The sequence below is a fragment of the Miscanthus floridulus genome, chromosome 2 (genome assembly GCF_019320115.1).
Source record: "Miscanthus floridulus cultivar M001 chromosome 2, ASM1932011v1, whole genome shotgun sequence".
Classification (NCBI taxonomy): Eukaryota; Viridiplantae; Streptophyta; class Magnoliopsida; order Poales; family Poaceae; genus Miscanthus; species Miscanthus floridulus.
The window spans coordinates 39238288-39260561 of NC_089581.1; the positions used below are offsets into that span (position 1 = coordinate 39238288).

Below are 22274 nucleotides of genomic sequence, written 5' to 3' on the forward strand. Positions count from 1 at the left end.
TGTGAGAAGAAACACCTAGACTCCAGTGATAATTCAACAGGCAAAAACAGCATGTATATTTTTTTTTATCAAATATCAAAAGCGGCTTAGTCTGGCCCAAGCCTGTTAGACATCCTAGTTGTTACAAACTTGGGCTTTAATGCCCAGGTTGTCAGAAGATATCAGCCCACGGCCATAGCTCAGATCTCCCGGACTGAAAGCACGTCAGTCCAGCCCACGTTCCTTCTCGCCAACGTCACCCCACGCAGGCACGGCCAGGAAAACCGAAGAGGCCTCAAAACCGAAACCCGTCCCAAATAATTCGTCGTCTCCTTCCCCTCAGTCTCCACCACTCTCCCCCGTTTGCTTGCTCCCCAAATCGTAAACCCTAGCCGCGCCAGAGCGTGAGGGAACCCCATCGCAGCCATGGGCGCCAGCCGGAAGCTGCAGGGCGAGATCGACCGCGTCCTCAAGAAGGTCCAGGAGGGCGTCGACGTCTTCGACAGCATCTGGAACAAGGTACGCCCCCAGCGCCCTCCTTCCGTTCACCCTGCCCCTGCCGGAAAATTTTCTCGCTAATTTTGTTGATTGTTTTTGTTTGGGGGCAGGTCTACGACACTGAGAATGCCAACCAGAAGGAGAAGTTCGAGGCGGACCTCAAGAAGGAGATCAAGAAGCTGCAGCGGTACAGGGACCAGATCAAGACGTGGATCCAGTCCAGCGAGATCAAGGACAAGAAGGTGAGAATTATCTCGAGTCCTGCCCCCTCCCCTGGCAAGCCTCTATGTCTGCACGTGGAGGGGCATGATTGTTTGCGATGCAATGCTGCTGCTGTTTGCTGACTTTGTGCTGTGGTCAATGTGCCGTTATGCTGGCCTCTTTAGTTGAGTGCTAGGTACAAGGGCGTTTTGAACAAGTTATGTTGTGTGGCGTGACACTGGTGGTGATCAGTGAGTAGGGACCTTGACTGGAGAATGGTTCTGTTATTTTATATCACCTACCTCGGCGGGTGCGAAGGGTAAGGAATCTACTCGAGCGGATCCGTTTAGGTAGCTGGAATGTAGGGTCTCTTACGAGTAAGTTAAGAGAGTTAGTGGACACAGCGGTTAGGAGGCGTGTAAATATCTTATGCGTCCAAGAGACTAAATGGAAGAGGCAGAAGGCGAAGGAGATGGACAAAACCGGCTTCAAGCTCTGGTACACATGGACAACTTCAAATAAAAATGGAGTAGGAGTTTTGATTGATAAGAGCCTCAAGGATGGTGTGGTGGAGGTGAGAAGGCAAGGGGATAGGATCATCTTAGTTAATCTTGTCATTAGTGATATGGTCTTAAACGTAATTAGCGCGTATGCCCCCCAAGTAGGCCATGATGAGAGTGCTAAGCGGCTTTTCTGGGAAGACTTAGATCGCTTGCTTAGAGCTATCCGTAGTAGCGAAAAGCTCTTTATAGGAGGTGATCTTAATGGCCATGTAGGTACATCAAGTGCAGGTTTCGAGGCGGTTCATGGGGGTTTCGTATATGGTAGTAGGAACCAGGAGGGAGAGGAAGTCTTAGACTTCGCTATAGCTTTTGATATGATAATAGCTAACACTTTCTTTTGCAAGAGACAGTCCCATTTAGTAACCTTTAGTAGCGGCCAGTACTCTAGTCAAATTGACTTTGTCCTTCCAAGAAGGAGAGAGAAACGAACATGCGTGGACTGTAAGGTGATACCTGGAGAATGTGTGGTCGCTCAACACAAGCTGGTGGTGGCTGACTTCCGCTTTCTGGTGCAAGCTCGTGGGAACAAACAAGCTAGGGTTGCTAGAATGAAGTGGAAATTAGAAGGGGAGGCATCAAAGGTCTTTAAGGAAAAGGTCATTGAAGAGGGCCCTTGGAATGATGAAGGCGATGCAAATAGCATGTGGGAGAAGATGGCAACATGCGTTCGGAAGGTTGCTTTAGAGTTGCTTGGAGTGACCAAAGGGAGCGAATGCGACTCGAAAGACACTTGGTGGTGGAATGAAGATGTGCAAAAGGCTATTAAGGAAAATGAGTGCTATAAGCGCTTGTATCATGACAGGTGTGCAGATAACATAGAGAAGTACAAGGTGACAAAGAAGACTGCAAAACGAACGGTGAGTGAGGCAAAGGGGCGGGCCTATGAGGACCTTTACCAACGTTTGAGTACGAAGGAAGGAGAGAAGGACATTTATAGGATGGCTAGGGCTCGTGATAGGAAGACAAGGGATTTCAACCAAGTCAAATGCATAAAGGATGAGAGGGAGCAGCTCTTGGTGAAGGAGGATGAGATCAGACATAGATGACAAGAGTATTTTGATAAATTGTTCAATGGTGAGAACAAGAACACCACTATTCAGTTGGACGACTCGTTTGATGACACTAACAGGCGCTTTGTGCGGAAGATTCAAGAATCGGAGGTCAGACAAGCCTTGAAAAGGATGAAAGGGGGCAAAGCGATGGGCCCTGATGGTATCCCAATCAAGGTGTGGAGATGTCTCGGGGATATAGCTATAGTATGGCTAACCAAAATGTTCAACAATATCTTTCGATCGAACAAGATGCCTAAGGAGTGGAGAAGAAGCATATTGGTACCAATCTACAAGAACAAGGGAGATATCCAAAGTTGTATTAATTATCGGGGAATTAAGTTGATGAGCGACACTATAAAGCTATGGGAGAGTCATCGAGCAGCGCCTGCGAGGAACGACGCAGATGTCAACAAATCAATTTGGTTTCATGCCCGGAAGGTCAACTATAGAAGCAATCTTCTTAATAAGACAAGTTATGGAGCAGTTTAGAGAGCAGAAGGACCTCCACATGGTTTTCATTGACTTGGAGAAGGTTTATGACAAGATACAAAGAAATGTTATGTGTTGGACTTTGGACAAACATAAAGTCCCATCAAAGTACGTGACCCTCATCAAGGACATGTACAACAATGTTGTGATTAGTGTTCGAACAAACGATGGTAACACAGATTACTTCCCGATTAAAATTGGACTTCATCAAGGGTCAGCCTTAAGCCCGTATCTCTTTGCCTTGGTAATGGATGAGGTTACCAGGAACATACAAGGGGATATCCCTTGGTGTATGTTGTTCGCTGATGATGTGGTGTTAGTGGACGAAAGCCAGGCGAGACTAAATAGGAAACTAGAGTTATGGCGGCAGACCCTTAAGTCTAAAGGTTTTAGATTGAGCAGAACTAAAACCGAATACATGAGATGTGACTTTGGCGGAGCTGCACAGGAGGAGGGAGATGTGAGTTTGGAAGGTCAAGTAGTGCCTAAGAAGGATATCTTTCGGTACCTAGGATCGATGCTACGGAGGGATGGAGATATTGATGCGAACGTTAGCCATAGAATCAAAGCAGGGTGGATCAAGTGGTGACAAGCTTCTGACAAGGGGGTACCACAAAAGCTAAAAGGCAAGTTTTATAGAACGACGATTAGATCGGCTATGTTGTATGGAGTAGCATGTTGGCCTACAAAGATTCGACATGTTCAACAACTGAGTGTTGCAGAAATGCGTATGTTGCGATGGATTTGTGGTCACACAAGAATGGACCGAGTTCGGAACGATGATATACGTGATCGTCTAGGGGTAGCACCAATTGAAGAAAAGCTTGTCCAACATCGGTTGAGGTGTTTGGCCATGTCCAAAGGAGACATCCAGAGGCACCAGTGCATTGTGGAGTTCTAAGCTAAGCTAATAATATGAGGAGAGGTAGAGGAAGACCGAAATTGACATGGGAGGAGGCAATAAAAAGATATTTGAAAACTTGGGATATACCTAGATATCTATGTTTGAATAGGAGTGCTTGGAAAGCAGCTCTTGAAGTGCCTGAACCGTGACTTGGGGTTCTTGGTGGGTTTCAACTGTAGCCTACCCCAACTTGCTTGGGACTGAAAGGCTATGTTGTTGTTGTTGATGATGATGATGATGATGATTCGGGTGATACAGTGTAGGCATAACTGGTGATGCGATCAGTTCCATATGTATCCTGTCAGGGTCAGGGCTGCAGAGGATTTTGATGTTATTATTAATACTGCTGCCCATTCTTTTGTTCTTTTTTCTTTGGCGTTGCTTGCTATTCCGTTATCTAGATTCTCCTGTAATAATGATGCTAGATGGTTTTGTTAACATGCTGAGGATGTGGATTTTGTTGTTATCACATTTTCCAGCACCAAGATTGCCTGCAGTCCATGGGCTACATTGTTCCCACTAGATGCCACATGCAATGCAAAGTTGTTGGGATGCAATATGTAATACTTTTTTGGGCAGTTTAATTTGCGAAAGTAGATGATACTTAGCAATGTGGCTTTGAGATTACTCTTCAAGTCCACTCAGTCCATTTTTTCTCTCTGCTTGGTACATATTGATATATAATGTTTAATGCACTATGTGTATGCCTTTTATCTGTGCATTTAACAAGAGTAGTCCATCTGGGTAGTTTATAACAAAAAATCTGGATGTTATATGCTCCTTCAGGCAAAGTTTTTCTAGGCGCTAGGCGAAATCTAGGCGATGACCCCTAGCCTAGCGACTAGTCCAGCCTAGGCTAGCCTAGGCGATGCTAGGTGTTTTGCCAATTTAGTATAATATATAATATATATAGCATAATATATATATTTATATAGCAAAAATCATGAAAAATTTAGATAGACATACCTTAGGTCCTTAGTCCTTACTTGTAGTTGATACAGAATAACAGAAGTGATGTTCCTTACTTGTAGTTGATGCAGCAATGCTCCAAGTCTCCAACAGTCCAACTGCAATGGAGAAGAGTAGAAGACAACAACAGGCAACAACAGAGAACATAAAATGGATAGAAGACACACATTACAACACATGATTCTCAGTTCTTAGTTCTCACAACACAAAACACAAGCACACATGACAAAAGCAAAGAGTTCTAAGATCACAAAAGCAAAGCAAACATGACATGAGGCTGTCTCACACTTCTTCAGTAGGGTTCATCTAATCATCCATCACATAGTCATCCTCATCTTCATCAAACTCTTCTTCTTCGGACTGGAACTCTTCTCCTTCATAGAGCTCTCTCACCCTTGCACTTCTACGCAGCTCTAGTTGTTCTTCTGCTCCCACTGCATCTCCAAGCACAGACCAAGGTATCCCTGTACCTTCCATGAGTTCCTCATCTTCATCATCTCTAAAAACAATTACTGCCAAATCATCTCCATTCTCTTGGAGGAAACCTTGAGCTTCAGTTGTATCACTAGACAAGAGAACATCAGTAATTTTCTTTGACTTGATCTTTGCTCTCTTATTAAGCAGCCTGTTGTTGAATTGAATGTAGACCAACTTGTTGAGGCGGTCTACAGTAAGCCTGTTTCTCTTCTTAGTGTGCACCCCATCAAACCCACTCCAATTTCTTTCACAACCAGAAGAGCTTGCTGTCAAAGATAGGATCCTTGTAGCCATCTTCTGTAGAGCTGGTGTTTCAGTTCCATACAGCCGCCACCATGATGCTGAAATAAAAAAACACACTATTAGTTAGTAGTTATAGCAGATTTCTTGTTAGATGAACACAACAAACAGCCATGTATAATCAGGAAATAACTTTTACCTGGATTATAATCAAAGTTTTCAAAAGTCCTTGCAAGCTTCTTGCTAAATGGTCCTTCTCTACTCTGAAACTTCTGGAGTTCAACATTGGCAGCTTGTTCTTGCATTTCCTCATCATGATAATAAAAAGTCTCCACACAACTGATAAAACCTTCTGTTATTTTGGGGACATCAAAGATTGATGGATCAGCATAACTGTAGTGTGGATTCAGCAAATAAGCTGTCAAATGCAATGGAGAATCAAGTCTTCCAGCCATCTTCCCAACAATGTCAATAACATCCTTGAAACGGGACTCAACATTGCCAAGGGCCTCTTTGATCTGTCTCTTTGCCTTCAATAGTTCTCCATATACGAAACCCATGGATGGCTTCACATCTCCATCAACCAAACGAAGAACTTTGAACAATGGCTCAAAAACAGCCAATGTCAACTTCACATCCTTCCAAAAATTTGGATTCAATATAGTTGCTGTAGCATTTTTTTCCTTCTGTGATTTCACATCCTTCAGTGAGTCCCACCTACTATGAACCATCATCTTTCTTAGCTGGTCCTTCTTCTCTTGTATGCTTTCCAAAGTCAGAAAGTTTGAAGCAAACCTAGTCACTCCTGGCCTTACTATCTCTCTCCCCTCAGTGAAGTATCTCATGCACTCTAGTGTTCTTGTGTGCCCATAGACAAATATGGTGAATGCCTTTGCTTGGTCAACCACCTTCTTGAACCGAGGAATGTTGCCAATTCCCTGGAGCATCAAGTTGATTGTGTGAGCTGCACAAGAGGTCCAAAAGATATGTGGTCTCTTCTCATGCAGAAGCTTCTTTGCTCCCATGTTGTTAGAAGCATTGTCAGTCACAACTTGCACCACATCATCCTCACCAATGTCCTCAATTGCTTTGTCTACTAGTTCAAAGATGACTTCACTTGTGTGTGACACATCTGACATCTCTTTTGAGGAAATAAAACTGGTTCCATCAGCACAATTAGTGCACAAATTCATTATGCTTCTCTTCTTCTTATCTGACCAAGCATCGGTCATAATAGAGCACCCATTCTTCATCTTCTCGGCTTCACGTTCTTGCAGCAAACTATTGGTTCTTGCATATTCTTCTTCTAGCAATCTCCCTCTCAGGTCAAACATAGTTGGCGGTTCAATTCCAGACCCAAATTGTCCAATTGCTTCACACATTTGCTTGAACTCATCGTTGTCACAAGCATTGAATGGTATTGCTGCCAATGTTACAAAGAAAGGAAATTAGTGCATTACTACAGCAATAGGTAGTAGCATAGCATCCAATGAAATCTGAAATAAAAAAAAAACAGCAAGGAAATTACCATGGTTATAGGCCCATCTTGCAATATATTTATGCACCTCATGTAATCTTTCTTTCCAAAGTTCCTTGTTCAGCTTTTGTTGAGTCAAAGATTCAGATTTGGTTGCTGTAGGATCAATAGCTTTTGTCCATTTGTCCATGGGGCCTAATTTGTGAAGCTTTGAACTTCCAACACAAGTGACTTCCTCTGAGGTTCCAACCCTAGATACATGAACTTCCTCTCTAAGTTCTATCTCACGAACAGTCTTCTCCTCCCTCTTCCTTTTTGCTTCATCTAGTGCTTTCTTGCACTTTTCTTGAGCCTCCTTTAACTTCTCTTTGGAGGTCTTCGTGCCCTGGCATTTCTTTGCATTCTTTCCTTCTTGGGCGATATGCTGCTTCAACCGATAAACCCCTCCAAACATGACCTTGTCACAGAGTATGCACTTCACCTGGTCCTTGTTGTTCGGATTAACAAGAACCCCAAACACCCATCCCACATCATCTGAGTTCCTTCTCAAGACATTTCCTCCTGCTGTTGCACTTCCAGAGTCAGGTTGACCCTCTGTTTCCGTCATCTGAACAATCAACAAATTACAAACATACACATGCAATCAAAGCAATCAGCCAATCAGTATATGCAATCAGATTTCAATTACAAAAATCAAAGCAATCAGTATGCCTGTAGGCTGTAGCAATCAACCAATCTGAGTTTCAGAACATGCAATCAGATTTCAGAACAAGCAATCAGATATAATGATATATACATGCAGTACTACAACAATTCACAGATTCATACTTCAGATTTCAGAAACAGAGGAGAGGAGAGCAGCAGGGAAATAGAGCAGAGCAGTTCAAGGGAGCAGAGCAGAGCAGGGGAGGACATACCTACGGCTTCGGGCGTCGGCCTTGGCGGCTGGGGCTTCGCCTGAGGGAGATGACCGCCGGGGAGGGTACTGGGCGGCGGGGAGTTGGCCGGCGGGGAGGCCCTTCGAGGCTTCGATGCGGGGAGGAGGACGAGCTGGGAGGAGACCGGGGAGGAGTGGAGGAGGACGAGGTCGGAACGGACTGGCGGGCGGGGAGGAGCGTCGGCGCCGGCGGAAGCTGCTTCCCGGCGGAGAGGAGCGTCGCCTGGCAGCGGAATAGCCTTGTACGCGGCTTCGGTACCCATACGCGGCCTTATCCGTCGCGCGCGCGCGGCAATTTCCCCCCGGCGCCAACCTTTCCCGCGCGCGCGCTCGCCGGCCGCCGCGTAAAATTTTGCGCGCGCTGCGGGCCGCCTCGAGTCGATTCCGCGCCGCCTAGGGCTTCTGGGCGCCGCCGAGTCGCGCGGAGGTGCCGTCTAGCGCCGCCTAGGCGCTCCCGTCGACTTGAGGGGCGACTACCCCCCTAGTCCAGGCGCCGGGCCGTAGCCTAGCGACTAGGCGTGACTAGGCGCGTCGTAGTCGTCGACTTTCAAAACTTGGCCTTCAGGCTAGGCTAGCTGGTCTATTTAGAATTTATTTAATGAACTACACATTGACTTCATTGCATTCTTGTTGAAATACGGAAAACATACCTGTGCTTGAACTGAGTTTGCAAATAGTGGCATTTATTTAAAAAAAACATAAGAGTGATAGTGAATCATTAGTTTTTAAAGTTTATGAAGTATGAAGTGCTGCTGATATTAAGAAGAACTTTGTGATTAAAGATCTATTAGATGGTCTCAATTGGGAGATCCCGTGCTTTAAAGTCTGGGAGTCCTGACAAAAGCAGAAACATAATTGAGCTTTGTTAGTATGGAGTAAGTATTGTTGTCTACAGATTATGATACCAGGCTTCTCGTTTATCTCTCTCCTTGTGATCGTCAAAGGCTATGGCTAGATTGAGGTGTAGTCACTTGAGATGCCATTTAAAGTTTGATGAAGGCACCCCCTTAACTTGGGCTGCTTTTCTTTTTTTGTACGTTTCGCTCAGCCTTCACAAATCGTCAGTAGAGTTCTGGAGTTTATAAGGTCCTTATTCCTTAAGGCTCTCTGCTAACTTTCAGGATAACAAGCTTTTAGAGTTGTTTGCTTCATGTTGTAGTTGGTACTTGGTATTCTATTTTAACCATCCAAAATATCAATGTGAAGTATATACTAGTGACCCAAATAAAAATGTTACTATGTTGCTGAAGAATTGTGGTATGATTCCTGATTTTAGTATTTGACAATTGTTGTTTGCATATCTCAGTGGCTTTTCTAGGTGAAGTAATGTTTTTCTTCATGTGATATGTTATTTGTTTGCCAAATGCAGATAACTTTTAAGTTACATACCTTACTGTTCTGGTTTTAATTGATTGTGATATATGTTGACATAGGTTAGTGCCTCTTATGAGCAGGCTCTGATGGATGCCCGAAAGCAGATTGAACGAGAGATGGAACGATTTAAAGTTTGTGAGAAGGAAACAAAAACTAAGGCCTTCTCAAAAGAAGGGTTAGGTCAGCAACCAAAAACAGTAAGTACTTGGACTTCTTTGTTTGTGCTATCATACTTTCTTAGCTTCATGTACATGTTTCGAGTTGTTTATATGACATCCTCGTCCTAAGAATGAGGATACTGTTTCAAAATTATTTTGTGCTATTTTTTTTGTAGCCTTGTAAGAGTATGTTTCTTAAATCTTGTACGATCTGGCACATTTCTTCCTGGAGTAGTTAAACTTGGTTAGGATAAAAGAATTGAGTATGATCTTAGTATTCAATGTTGGCATTGAGATTCAATCGTTGACTGATGCAATTTAGACTTCCATGAATTAAATACCAATAACTCAGGGCAGTCTAGTGTAGTACTATTTATCTTGAGTTGCTGTGGACCTCATTATCTTGCAACTTCTGTTTCATGACTAATAATTAGTTCTTATTTTGTGCAGGATCCCAAAGAAAAGGCCAAAGCTGAAACAAGAGACTGGCTTAATAATGTGGTATGTTGGAATCCTGAATTGCTACTCTCGTGCTCTTATGCTTTCATATCTGTTGTTCTGTATACTAACTGAACCACATAGGTAAATCGCAACATATGTATGCTATTTTGTTTGAGAATACCTTGGGTCTTTAATTCATTTCTGAGGACATGGTTTTTGTCCCTTTGGCCTCATCTCAATTCGATTTCCAATATATTATTTGCAGATCAATGTAGAATAGAATCATCTTGTGATGATACAATTCAGAATGGTTGCAAGTTGTAACTAGTTTCTTTGATCTTTGATCCAATTGCTTTGAAACTATCACATGAATGTTTAGGGCGTGTTTGTATGATAGATTCAGTTCTGTTTCTATCTAGAATTGACAGAACCCATGCCAAATCAACGTAGCTGGAAATGTTTCCATGAGAATCAGAGATAAATGTTTTGGTGTTTTGACCTACAAGAGGGAAATGACATCTTAGGTGTTTCGCCTAATCGCCGGGTTCTGATTCGATTCCAGCCAGCTAACCAACTGCTTCCACGAAATGATTTTTATTCACCAAAGAAATGTTTCTAGAGAGAATCTGGATCCGAAATGTTTCTATGAGAATCTGGAACCGTACTGAATGGGCCGTTATATGCTATGTTGTTCACTTGTTTTTGATTACTGAATACCTTACCTTGAGTTCTGTCCCTTCTGACACACGTCGATTCTCTTGTTGTGATGGTACACAATCCAGAATTGGTGTAACTAGTTTCTTTGATCTGATTGCTCTGAAAATATCTCTTTGGTGTTTATATGGTTCTTCTAATTTTACTACTTTGTGGTTTTGTGATTACTGATGGCTCCTGCTATGACTATTATTTGCTTTATTGTTGTAAGTGCTCACAATTATCTCTAATGTACCTCTTGGACCATGTTATTTTTTACAGGTTTGTGATTTGGAAAGCCAGATTGATAACTTTGAAGCAGAGATTGAAGGGCTTTCAATTAAAAAGGGAAAGCAAAGACCGCCTCGACTGGTAAGAAAAGCTGTATTTATTCCATACTAATCCTATTTTTACTGTTTATTTATGGAACTTATTTTTCTATAATTTGTACTGTATAAGAAGTGATTTTGCATGATTAGGTACATTTAGAGAAGTCTATTACGAGACATAAAGCTCATATAAAGAAATTGGAGTCAATCTTGAGACTTTTGGATAATGATGAGTTGAGTCCTGAGCAAGTCAATGATGTTAAAGATTTCCTTGATGACTATGTTGAACGTAATCAGGTATGTCTGCCTTCATAGTTGACTCATACTCTCTCCATTCCCAAATTATAGGTCGTCCAAAATGACCTCTAATTTGGGACGGAGGGAGTGATATCCTTTTTTGTAATGTTGAATGCTAATTGTGAATTGTGATAACGTACAGGCAAATGATCGACCTTTTATTTGTTATGTTTTGTTTTCTTCGTTCATGTTTAGGAAGACTTTGATGAATTCAGTGATGTTGAGGACCTCTATAGCACATTGCCTATGGAGAAGGTTGAAGCACTTGAAGACATGGTTTCACTTGCTCCTTCTAGTCTTGTGAAGGTAAGCTATAAATGCTGGCTAATATGTTTTTATTCTTATGACTGTGAAGACAACTAGCAGAAAATCAACAGTGTTACAGTGGCCTGGTGTGGGAGTTGGAGTCTGACAGGGGTGCAGGTGTAAGATTGCAAGATCAGAAAATAAATATCAGGGGATTTGTTTGCATATATATTTTTGATTGTACTCCCTCCATTCCAAATTATAAGTCATCCTGGCTTTTCTAGATTAGACAGCATAAATCTAGGTGCATGGCAAAAGCTTTGTCTATAAAAGCCATAAAAACATATAATTTGGAGTGAAGGGAGTATGTTAGTTATTTACGATAGATAAATAATCCTTGTGTCAGTCTTTTGCATAGCTATTAGAGTCATATAATAGGTCTGGTCAGCTGAAAATTAACAGTTTTTATATGGCTGCTACAAACATCGTTATCAATAGCAGAGGTCTTTTTTTATGTACATTTAGTCTTTTTTTTTTTGGTTTAGGCAGTTCCTCCGCCTTATGTATTTACATTTTGTTTTGCCCCCCCCCCCCCCCCCCCCCCTCTCCCATGTAGTTATATATTTTCAGCCTTGTTTCATAATTGGCAGGGTGTTGTTTCTGTTTCGACCACTCCAGTTTTGAGCACAAAGAGTTCAGTTGCAACTTCACCTACTCAGGTTCATGCTGTTATTATTTATTTTGATGGTTTGTGGTACAGATGAAATGTAAGATAATATTTTTATATTAATATGCATTTGATTTCTCATATTTGATAAATAAAATGCCAGCTTTGCTTCTGTAAATTTGAAAGTGCTAGTACTGAATCTGTTGATATGTGTCCATTCCCATCAGTGTCACCACTTGAATTTCTGTTGGTTTTGCTACAATATTGGTGCAATAAGAACATATCCAATAACAAATTAGAGAATTGTGTTCTCAGGTCAATCCTCATGTCATTTCGATTATTAACTGTCTGTTGTCTTACCAACTGTTTCATCTTTTTTTTTTCAGCCTACAGTATCAACAACTCCTTCACAAAGTACATCACAAGATCAAACAGAGGAGACAGCTTCACAAGAAAACAATCCTGAATCTGCGCCACAAACACCACCTCCAAAAGGTGGAAATCCTGGACCTTCAGTACCAGCTGTGCCCATTGCTGTCAGTACTGGTAGTGCAGCTGTTTCTGTACCTGCAGAAACAATTAATTCCCCTGTGCGACCAACTGTTCCCACCACAGCGGCTGCAATACTTTCTTCTGCTATTCCACGAAGTGCTCCTGAGAATACGCCTGCTGTTACCTCAATTCCTGCAAACTTATCTACCACCTTGAAGGATGATGAAAGCATGAGTTTTCCTCCACGACGACCATCTCCTGCTATTACTGAAATTGGAATTGGCAGGGGCATAGCTCGAGGAATAACTAGTAGTCAGGCATTAGGTACAGCTCCCATAACTATTGGTCCAGTCCCAGGAAATGGATCGGTTAGTGCACTTCCTGCAATAAATGACTTGTCCAAAAGAAATATATTGAACACTGACGAGAAGATTAACAGTGGTGGTCTTTCTCAGCAGTTGGTTACTCCTCTTGGCAGTAAAGTTCAACCCCAGCTGGTTCCCAGGACTAATGATGCAATTAGCTCTGATTCTGCTAACCCAAATGAAAACCCTATTCTTGGTGGAAGTGTATTTTCTCCTCCAGTTGTTTCTGGGGTTCAATGGAGACCTCAAGCTGCTGCTACATTTCAAAATCAAAGTGAAACTGTATGTACCTCTTCTGTTAATTTTATTTTTATTATATACTCCCTCCGTTCTAAATTATAAGACATTTTGGCTTTTCTAGATACATTTCTTTTACTATGTATCTAGACATAGTGTATATCTAAGTGCATAGCAAAAGTAATGTATCTACAAAAGCTAAAACGTCTTATAATTTGGAATGCAGGGAGTAGTCCAATTGCCCTTGGTCACCTGATCAGATTTCTTAATAGCAACTGGTCCATCCAGCCAACTTTAAGTGATGTTCTGGAATATTTCTCCTTCATTTTAAATTATAGGGTGTATTAGGAGGAATGGGAGCAAGAACTAATGGTGTGAAATCAAGCTACCCCTATTCAAGTATAATACTGGAGACATAAGAGAGAATAGTTAATGAGTGCATGCAGGTTTTTGTGATAAATGGAAGCAATCATGCTAAAACATCAATAAATCTCATGTACACCTTAATATTTATCCAATATAAAAAGAGAGGACAGTATCAATTTAGTTTTCAAGTCAATTTTGTCCAAAATATCAACCATTTTTTACTGGAGAGAGTTGTTCAAAGGTTATTCTGAGTTCGTTCTTGGTTTTGTTTGTGAAATGTTAATGTTTTTTCCTGTTCAATGCCTCTGTATGCATCCAAATAACTGATGCTTTTGTACTGAACCTGTTCAATGCCTCTGTTTGTATGCATCCAAATAACTGATGCTTTTGTACTGAAAGAACTTTTTATTTTGAACTTTGATTTGATAATTCCTCATTAGGCTCACAAATACTTGTTTGCCTATATGACATTTTCTCTCTCTGTATTTCCAGAGTCAATTTCGTGGAAGGCCTGAGATTTCTGCTGATCACAGGGAGAAGTACATACAAAGACTGCAGCAAGTACAGCAGCAAGGTGGCAGCCTTCTGAATGTTTCTCATATAACTGGCATAAATCAGAAGCAATTTCCAACACAGCAGCCAAATCCCCTTCTACAACAGGTTCTACTGCTGCTACTACGATATTAAAATTTGCATCAAATACAACTTGGCTGAGCACATCCATATTCTACTTCTCTGTTTTGTTTCTTTGATGTTTATTCTGTCACTGTTGTACCTTTTAGCCTTCTATATCTTAAGGCCCCATTTGGAATGGAGGACAAATGAAGGAATTTTGAAGGATTGAATTTCTATAGGATTTTTTTCTATAAGAACCTCTGGAACAAAGGATTGAATCCTACAAATTCCTTTGAAATTCCTATGGAATGAACTATCGTATACAACTTTTGGAGGAAAATATGCATGAGGTCCAACCTCTTGTTTTTGTTTTCCTTTGTGCCTTAGGATTCCTGTGTTATTCCTGTGTACCGTTCAAATGCTTCATTCATAACTTTCCTGTATTCTAGTTTCCAATAGGATTTCAATTGCATGGCCATTTCAATCCTGTGTTTTTCCTATTCCTATATTTTGAGAATCCTGCATTCTAAGAATGTAATGGGCAACCAACTGGGCTCCTTAAGCTGGTTCGGCACTGTAGACCCCTCCTTTAAGGTTAGGGTTAGTTAGAGATAAGATTATGTTTTTTTGTAGTAGATTAGATCTATATTCCTTAGGACACCAGGAAAACTCTCTATAAATGGAGAGTTGTATCAAGCAAAGGCAAGCAAGAAATCAATCTTGTTCCCTCTTTTGTTGTGACACTTGAACCCCTTATTAGGTGCTATCGGCCAATCATCGTAACACTTCTATTTATGTACCAAATCAACTACAAAAGGTATTGGAATGTTTTAGAGATAATCCTCAATGTGATTTCCCACCTTATAAATTTTGAAGCACCATTGAGGCCCTAAACTATATAAAAAAATGAAGTTCTGTGAGGGCTAACCTTTTATATTTATCTTTTTGAAAGAGTAAATTTCACAAAATTACACTAACATTGACACATTGTAAAAACCATCGTAAAACTACACTTTTACAAAATTATTTCATAGAACTAAAATTTTCTGGACTTCTGCATCTCATAACTACTCCCTCCGTTCCAAATTATAAGACGTTTTGGCTTTTCTAGATCAATATCTTTTTGCTATGCACTTAGATATACACTGTGTCTAGATGCATAGTAAAAGAAATGTACCTAGAAAAGCCCAAACATCTTATAATTTGGAACGGTGGGAGTACTGTTTGTTTCATGAGACTACACTCCCGTTGTCATTTCATGTTGCAGAACTTTTCTCCTAGCAATTTTTATAACGAACTACACAATTTTTTAATCATTCTATATTGCAAACTCCACTTAAAGTGTAGGTTTGTGAAATAGGATGATAATATAAGTATAGTTTTGGATATAAATTCTTTAAAAGGTATAATTTGATATAAAATGACTATGAAAGTAGTTTAGATACAACAACAACATAGCCTTTCAGTCCCAAGCAAGTTGGGGTAGGCTAGAATTGAAACGCACCAAGAGCCCAAGTCACGGTTCAGGCACTTCAATAGCTGCTTTCCAAGCACTCCTATTCAAACATAGATCTCTAGGTATATCCCAAGCTTTCAAATCTCTTTTTATTGCCTCCCCCATGTCAATTTCGGTCTTCCTCTACCTCTCCTCATATTATTAGCTTGGCTTATGACTCCACAATGCACTGGTGCCTCTGGAGGTCTTCTTTGGACTGGCCAAACCACCTCAACCGATGTTGGACAAGCTTTTCTTCAATTGGTGCTACCTCTAGGCGATCACGTATTGTGACCGTAAATCCATCGCAACATACGCATTTCTACAACACTCAGTTGTTGAACATGTCGAATCTTTGTAGGCCAACATTCTGCTCCATACAACATAGCCGGTCTAATCGCTGTTCTATAGAACTTGCTTTTTAGCTTTTGTGGTACCCTCTTGTCACAGAAGCTTGTCGCTACTTGATCCACCCTGCTTTGATTCTATGGCTAATGTCCGCATCAATATCTTTATCCCTCTGTAGCATCGATCCCAGATACCGAAAGGTATCCTTCTTAGGCACTACTTGACCTTCCAAACTCACATCTCCCTCCTCCTATACAACTTCGCCAAAGTCGCATCTCATGTATTCGGTTTTAGTTCTGCGCAATCTAAAACCTTTAGACTCAAGGGTCTGTCGCCATAACTCTAGTTTCCTATTTACTCCCGCCTGACTTTCGTCCACTAACACTACATTATCAGCGAACAACATACACCAAGGGATATCCCCTTGTATGTTCCCGGTAACCTCATCTATTACCAAGGCAAAGAGATACGGGCTTAAGGCTGACCCTTGATGAAGTCCAATTTTAATCGGGAAGTAATCTTTATTACCATCGTTTGTTCGAACACTAGTCACAACATTGTTGGACATGTCCTTCATGAGGGTCACTTACTTTGATGGGACTTTATGTTTGTACAAAGACCACCACATAACATTTCTTGGTATCTTGTCATAAGCCTTCTCCAAGTCAATGAAAACTAAGTGGAGGTCCTTCTGCTCTCTAAACCGCTCTATAACCTGTCTTATTAAGAAGATTGTTTCTGTGGTTGACCTTCCGGGCATGAAACCAAATTGGTTTGTTGATATCTGCGTCGTTCCTCGCATGCGCTGCTCGATGATTCTCTCCCATAACTTCATAGTGTGGCTCATCAACTTAATTCTCCGATAATTAGTACAACTTTGGATATCTCCCTTATTCTTGTAGATTGGTACCAATATGCTTATTCTCCACTCAGGCATCTTGTTCGATCGAAAGATATTGTTGAACATCTTGGTTAGCCATACTATAGCTATATCCCCGAGACATCTCCACATCTTGATTGGGATACCATCAGGGCCCATCCCCTCTTGAATCCCCGCACAAAGCGCCTGTTAGTGTCATCAAACGAGTCGTCCAGCTGAACGGTGGTGTTCTCGTTCTCACCATTGAACAATTTATCAAAATACTCTTGCCATCTATGTCTGATCTCATCCTCATTCGCCATGAGCTGCTCCCTCTCATCCTTTATACACTTGACTTGGTTGAAGTCCCTTGTCTTCCTATCGCGAGCCCTAGCCATCCTATAAATGTCCTTTTCTCCTTCCTTCGTACTCAAACGTCGGTAAAGGTCCTCATAGGCCCGCCCCTTTGCCTCACTCACCGCTCGTTTTGCAGTCTTCTTTGCCACCTTGTACTTCTCTATGTTGTTTGCACACCTGTCATGATACAAGCGCTTATAGCACTCCTTCTTTTCCTTAATAGCCTTTTGCACATCTTCATTCCACCACCAAGTGTCTTTCGAGTCGCATCCGCTCCCTTTGGTCACTCCAAGCACCTCTGAAGCAACCTTCCGAACGCATGTTGCCATCTTCTCCCACATGCTATTTGCATCGTCTTCATCATTCCATGGGCCCTCTTCAGTGACCTTTTCCTTAAAGACCTGTGATGCCTCCCCTTCTAATTTCCACCGCTTCGTTCTAGCAACCCTAGCTTGTTTGTTCCCACGAGCTTGCACCAGAAAGCGGAAGTCAGCCACCACCAGCTTGTGTTGAGCGACCACACATTCTCCAGGTATCACCTTACAGTCCACGCATGTTCGTTTATCCCTCCTTCTTGTAAGGACAAAGTCGATTTGACTAGAGTACTGGCCGCTACTAAAGGTTACTAAATGAGACTCTCTTACGGAAGAAAGTGATAGCTATCATCAGATTAAAAGCTATGGCGAAGTCTAAGACTTCCTCTCCCTCCTGGTTCCTACTACCATATCCGAAACCCCCATGAACCACCTCGAAATCTGCACTTGATGTACCTACATGACCATTAAGATCACCTCCTATAAAGAGCTTCTCGCTACTAGGGACAGCTCTAACCAAGCGATGTAAATGTGTATGTGGTAGTTTTCAGCTTTTTTCCATTGTAGAATAATTTTGTAAAAAATACTCGTTTTTTCCGCCAAATGTCTTTATTTCTTTTTCTTGCTTCTTCTTATAGCCTGTTTTTTCACACTGATCAGTTTCTTTGTGCAGTTCAATTCACAGAGTTCCTCTATATCTTCCCAAGTGAATCTTGGGCTTGGAGTTCAAGGATCAGGTATTACCTCATCTACAACGTCAAAATTCATAAGCGCCCAGTTCTGCAGAAGAACACCGGATTATTTTTTACTTCAGTTGGGCAAAGAAAATGCAATGTTTGAAGTATTTTCTCATTTGTAAGTTTGTCGTGCATTGAGAATTTACCCATCTGTGCAGATGCTGGGCATATAAAAAGTGAAGAACAACAAATTTTGGCTGAAGATGTTGGTGTGGAATCTTCCGCAACAACGGGAGCAAATAAACAAACAAGTGAAGATGACACAAAGATTCCATATTCGGTATATCAAGCTTTTGCACATGTCCTCGAACCTTCCTTCTTCTTTTTTTGTTGGCAAATGTCTGATCATGAAATCAGTTTTGGCTGTGTTCACTTTGTTTCTTCCAACTGCATCAGATGTTCGAGTTTAACTAAATTAGAAAACTAATATGGAAAGCTGAAGTTACCAAGTAGTTATAAAATCAGTTCAGTTGTTTGTTAGGAATTCTACTCGAACTTCTTTTGAAAGTTGGGTGGGTGGGTGGGTGGGGTGTAATTACAGTTAGATTTTGCAACGGCTTGACTTATCCTTAAAATCGGCAAAAGCTTTTCGGTACAGTCAATAATGCTTATGAATGTGTATATTATTCAAAGCGAAATGTCTGAGGAACTATAAAGACATAGTCCATCAAGGAACATGCTCATGGGGTTTTTCTTGAAAGATGTATACAAAATATTTGTAATTTCAGGATTTTGTTTGCCACTGAAATTTGGAAAAACATGATATATATTTATACAGATGTTATGGTCCTTGCAAAACCATCAGTGGAAAGTTGGTGAAGTATTGATGTCCCAGAAAACTAATGTGTGGTTGCTAACATGTTGTTGCATTAGTTTGCCTTTTGCATATCTGTCTTGCTCTACAAGGTCTCAAGCTTTTTATTCTTAATTATCATTGAACTATATGATGGCTGTTATCCATATGGTCCAAACAAACTGCTTGGACTCACCGTCCCATACTCTTTTAAGTGAAAAGTCCAACCGATCTGAACATAGTAAATATCTTTCTGTCCTTGAGACACATGGAATTTATCCTGCTTTTCTCTGTGCTTAGCTTCCTGTTACATCTCAGACTATTTTCTGGTTTGGCTTCACAGAATCCTTCAGCACCTGCAGCAGAAAGCACTCAGCTGCCTAGGGATACTGATCTATCACCTGGGCAGCCTTTGCAACCTGGAATGTCATCATCTGGTGTTGGTGTTATCGGCCGAAGAAGTGTATCTGACCTTGGTGCAATCGGAGATAACCTTACCGGAACTTCTGCTAGTTCAGGTCATGATCAGCTTTATAATATGCAAATGCTCGAAGCTGCATTCCACAGGCTTCCACAGCCCAAGGACTCCGAGCGTGCTAAAACTTACATTCCGGTATGGGTTTTTGAAGGACATGGGTACCTGCTACAAAATTTCTAGTGCATTGTTCTTACTTTCTTACCCACTCATTTTCAGCGGCACCCTGCAGTTACCCCTGCTAGTTACCCCCAAATTCAGGCACCAATTGTATCACATCCTACCTTTTGGGAAAGAATTGGTAGTGACACATTAGCTACTGACATGCTGTTCTTTGCGTTCTACTACCAACAGGTCAATTTTCCTTACTCTTTCCAAATTATATTTGTTTCCTGCCACTACCAGCGAATTTTCATCAGTTCTTAGTTTTTACTCCTAATAATGTTCTTCTGTTGCAGAACACATACCAACAATACTTGGCTGCTAGAGAACTGAAGAAGCAATCATGGAGATTTCACCGGAGGTACAATACCTGGTTCCAGCGGCATGTGGAGCCACAGGTCACGACTGATGAGTTTGAGCGGGGATCATATGTATACTTTGATTTCCATGTCACCGAGGATGGCTCAGGATGGTATGTGGGCCTTGCCTTCGAGCAATGTTACTGTAATGCATTCTGTTTTTACTTTTTTGTCCTGTTCTTTTGTGCATCGTGGGGTGGTGGTACACTCTTGTGCTGGTGATAGCTAACCTGTTGCTAACACTGCTTGCAGGTGCCAAAGAATCAAGAATGACTTCACATTTGAGTACAACTTCCTGGAGGATGAGCTATCAGTACAAACAAACTAGAGTGCCATTGCAGTAGGTCTAATCAAACCATTGTGTCCAATGTGAATTTTGTAGTTTTCATAAGGTGACTGACTGTAATATTCTGGACTCTTGAAAAATTCTCCAGCTGTAAACTAATAATGGGGTGAAGTTGGAGTTGCCCTGTGCATTTCTTGTAGGTTCTGATGCACCGAACATGCTGAAATTAGAATCGTGTTATGCCGGCCTATCAAACTGTTTGGCTCAGTTGGACATGCAGATCAAACTGTTTTTTCAGTGCACCCATTACACTGTCTGATCTGCATGCATGATAGTGTAATGGGTGCCTGAAAAAAAAGAGTGGTTTCGTTCCGTCTCATATACGAGACACTACGACCCTCTCATCATCACCGGAAAATGATGTCACAAATTGGCGGCAAAATGTGTGTTCATCGCAACTCTTGCTATACAGTACATTTCGATAAGCCAAAGTAGAACATGCAGGTAGAACAATGGGTCTTTTCGATAAGCCAAAGTACTACTCCTTTCGTCCTAGAATATTTGTCGTTTTCGGTGTTCGTGCCACGATTTTGACTCAATTTGTATAAAATATGTGCAACATTTGTGTCTCTAAATAAATTTGTTAAAAAACTAGATTCAAATATCTTTCCAATGATGTTAATTATGTACCATAAATAATAATATTTTTAATATATATTTTGTTAAAGTTGTTTCTCGGAAAGCGAGAATGACAGATATTCTGGGACGGGAGTAAACCTAATATTCGGTCTATCGAGGAGACAGTAATTCGAACATCTAGACTGTTTTTTTCGCGACAGTGCCGAGGCAGAAACGGTCTGGTTCACTTTACAAGTTCAGATTAGTAATCACATGATTACCAAACCGAATCCTGGCTTGACAACAAATTAGTGATATTACACAAAACTATTAGCGACTAGCTACATAGCGCAGCCCATTACAACGCGTGTATTAAAGATAACCTATAGCACATCCTGCCGGCATGCATCCCCTGGTGTGGGTTTCAGTGCATCTTGAGGCCCGGATCAATCCAGACATGACGACCGCATTAACTATATATTTGGGATTTTGAGCTCCGTGCTAATTTTGATTTTGTTACAAATGCTGTTGCAGTACTTGCGAGCCGTTGAGAAAGATTGAGATAGATGCATCACGTATGCATGTTGTGTTGTCGATCGTCTATCACGTACGGCGCATGCGTTCACTGTTGAGGCCGTACGTACGGCCCTTGCATATACTGGGAAACAGTACTGTAATGCAGACACAAAGTCATGGGCTTAATTAGCCTGCAAATATCATTTGAGTTAGTCCTAGTAGCAGTATATATCTATAAAGGACGACTAGAACCATGTGCACACAAGGAACAAATTAACGGCATGCACGCACAGCCTGCAAATCTGAGTGATCATATCATATCGACCGTCGAAGCAGTGGTTTACGAGGCGAGCATGCAAGAGCTGTTAAGTTGCAGGCCGCGGTACATGAACCGGGAGAGTGTTGTGTTTCAGTGCTCGCGTGTACGTACGTGTGAGAGTGTTGTTTACGTTACGCCAGCGCGTCATCATGCATGCATGCATACAGCGCGACAGCTTGCGTGCGGGCGGGCGTGCGTCTCCGACACTCTCTAGAGTCTCCACGGCTAGCTGCTAGCCTTTTTACTTGCTCTGATGACCCTGATCCACGTCAAAATAACGATCGTCACGTACGGGCACGCACGGCACTGATCCACTGTTTTAGCAGCTCGCACAGGTCAATGGTGCCATGAAAGGGTCCAAATTAAGAATAAACCTGATTAAGGCGCTGGGCTGTATATATAGATATAGCTAGGGCATGAGGCCATGACCATGAGCACAATTAATTCCTCTGCACTACTGCAGCTTGAGCTCACCGTTTCCCATTAAGTAAGAAACATAAGGTCGTCTCGCATGTCTGCTTCGTCTCGCCTTGTACTGTGCCATGCCATCGTTCCATGCTGACTGCATTG

The 22274-nt window shown here is 41.6% G+C and overlaps 2 protein-coding genes across 5 annotated transcripts; one reads left to right on the forward strand and one right to left on the reverse strand.

Annotated features, from left to right (window-relative positions):
- The first annotated feature begins 286 nt into the window (after window positions 1-286).
- Window positions 287-20506, forward strand: LOC136522184 (uncharacterized). Of its 4 annotated transcripts, XM_066515999.1 has the most exons (17): window positions 287-498; window positions 588-719; window positions 9220-9357; window positions 9769-9819; window positions 10735-10824; window positions 10932-11078; window positions 11274-11384; window positions 11975-12043; window positions 12378-12851; window positions 12942-13130; window positions 13944-14111; window positions 18113-18176; window positions 18335-18456; window positions 19313-19582; window positions 19664-19798; window positions 19903-20078; window positions 20218-20506. In XM_066515999.1, the coding sequence occupies exons 1-17, from the start codon at window positions 406-408 to the stop codon at window positions 20291-20293; spliced, it is 2505 nt and encodes an 834-aa protein (XP_066372096.1). In that variant the 5' UTR covers window positions 287-405; the 3' UTR covers window positions 20294-20506. The 4 variants fall into 4 exon arrangements, with proteins under 4 accessions (XP_066372096.1, XP_066372075.1, XP_066372082.1 ...); XM_066515978.1 differs by having other exon boundaries at window positions 12378-13130; XM_066515985.1 differs by having other exon boundaries at window positions 9241-9357; window positions 12378-13130.
- Window positions 4724-8264, reverse strand: LOC136538547 (uncharacterized). Its single transcript, XM_066530503.1, has 3 exons — window positions 6901-8264; window positions 5572-6795; window positions 4724-5473 (listed from the first exon to the last, which is right to left on the reverse strand). Exons 1-3 carry the CDS (start codon window positions 7454-7456, stop codon window positions 4962-4964), a joined length of 2292 nt encoding a protein of 763 aa, XP_066386600.1. The 5' UTR covers window positions 7457-8264; the 3' UTR covers window positions 4724-4961.
- Window positions 20507-22274: the final 1768 nt, after the last annotated feature.

What these genes read in the sequence shown, in the direction of transcription:
- LOC136522184 (XM_066515978.1), top strand. Translation starts at nt 406, where the DNA reads ATGGGCGCCAGCCGGAAGCTGCAGGGCGAGATCGACCGCGTCCTCAAG. An exon ending in AGCAAAGACCGCCTCGACTG is followed by an intron (nt 10,825 to 10,931) that starts GTAAGAAAAGCT and finishes TTGCATGATTAG; the next exon opens with GTACATTTAGAGAAGTCTAT. An exon ending in CTCCTTCTAGTCTTGTGAAG is followed by an intron (nt 11,385 to 11,974) that starts GTAAGCTATAAA and finishes CATAATTGGCAG; the next exon opens with GGTGTTGTTTCTGTTTCGAC.
- LOC136538547 (XM_066530503.1), bottom strand. Translation starts at nt 7,456, where the DNA reads ATGACGGAAACAGAGGGTCAACCTGACTCTGGAAGTGCAACAGCAGGA. An exon ending in AAGATGGGCCTATAACCATG is followed by an intron (nt 6,796 to 6,900) that starts GTAATTTCCTTG and finishes TAACATTGGCAG; the next exon opens with CAATACCATTCAATGCTTGT. An exon ending in AAACTTTGATTATAATCCAG is followed by an intron (nt 5,474 to 5,571) that starts GTAAAAGTTATT and finishes TTTTTATTTCAG; the next exon opens with CATCATGGTGGCGGCTGTAT.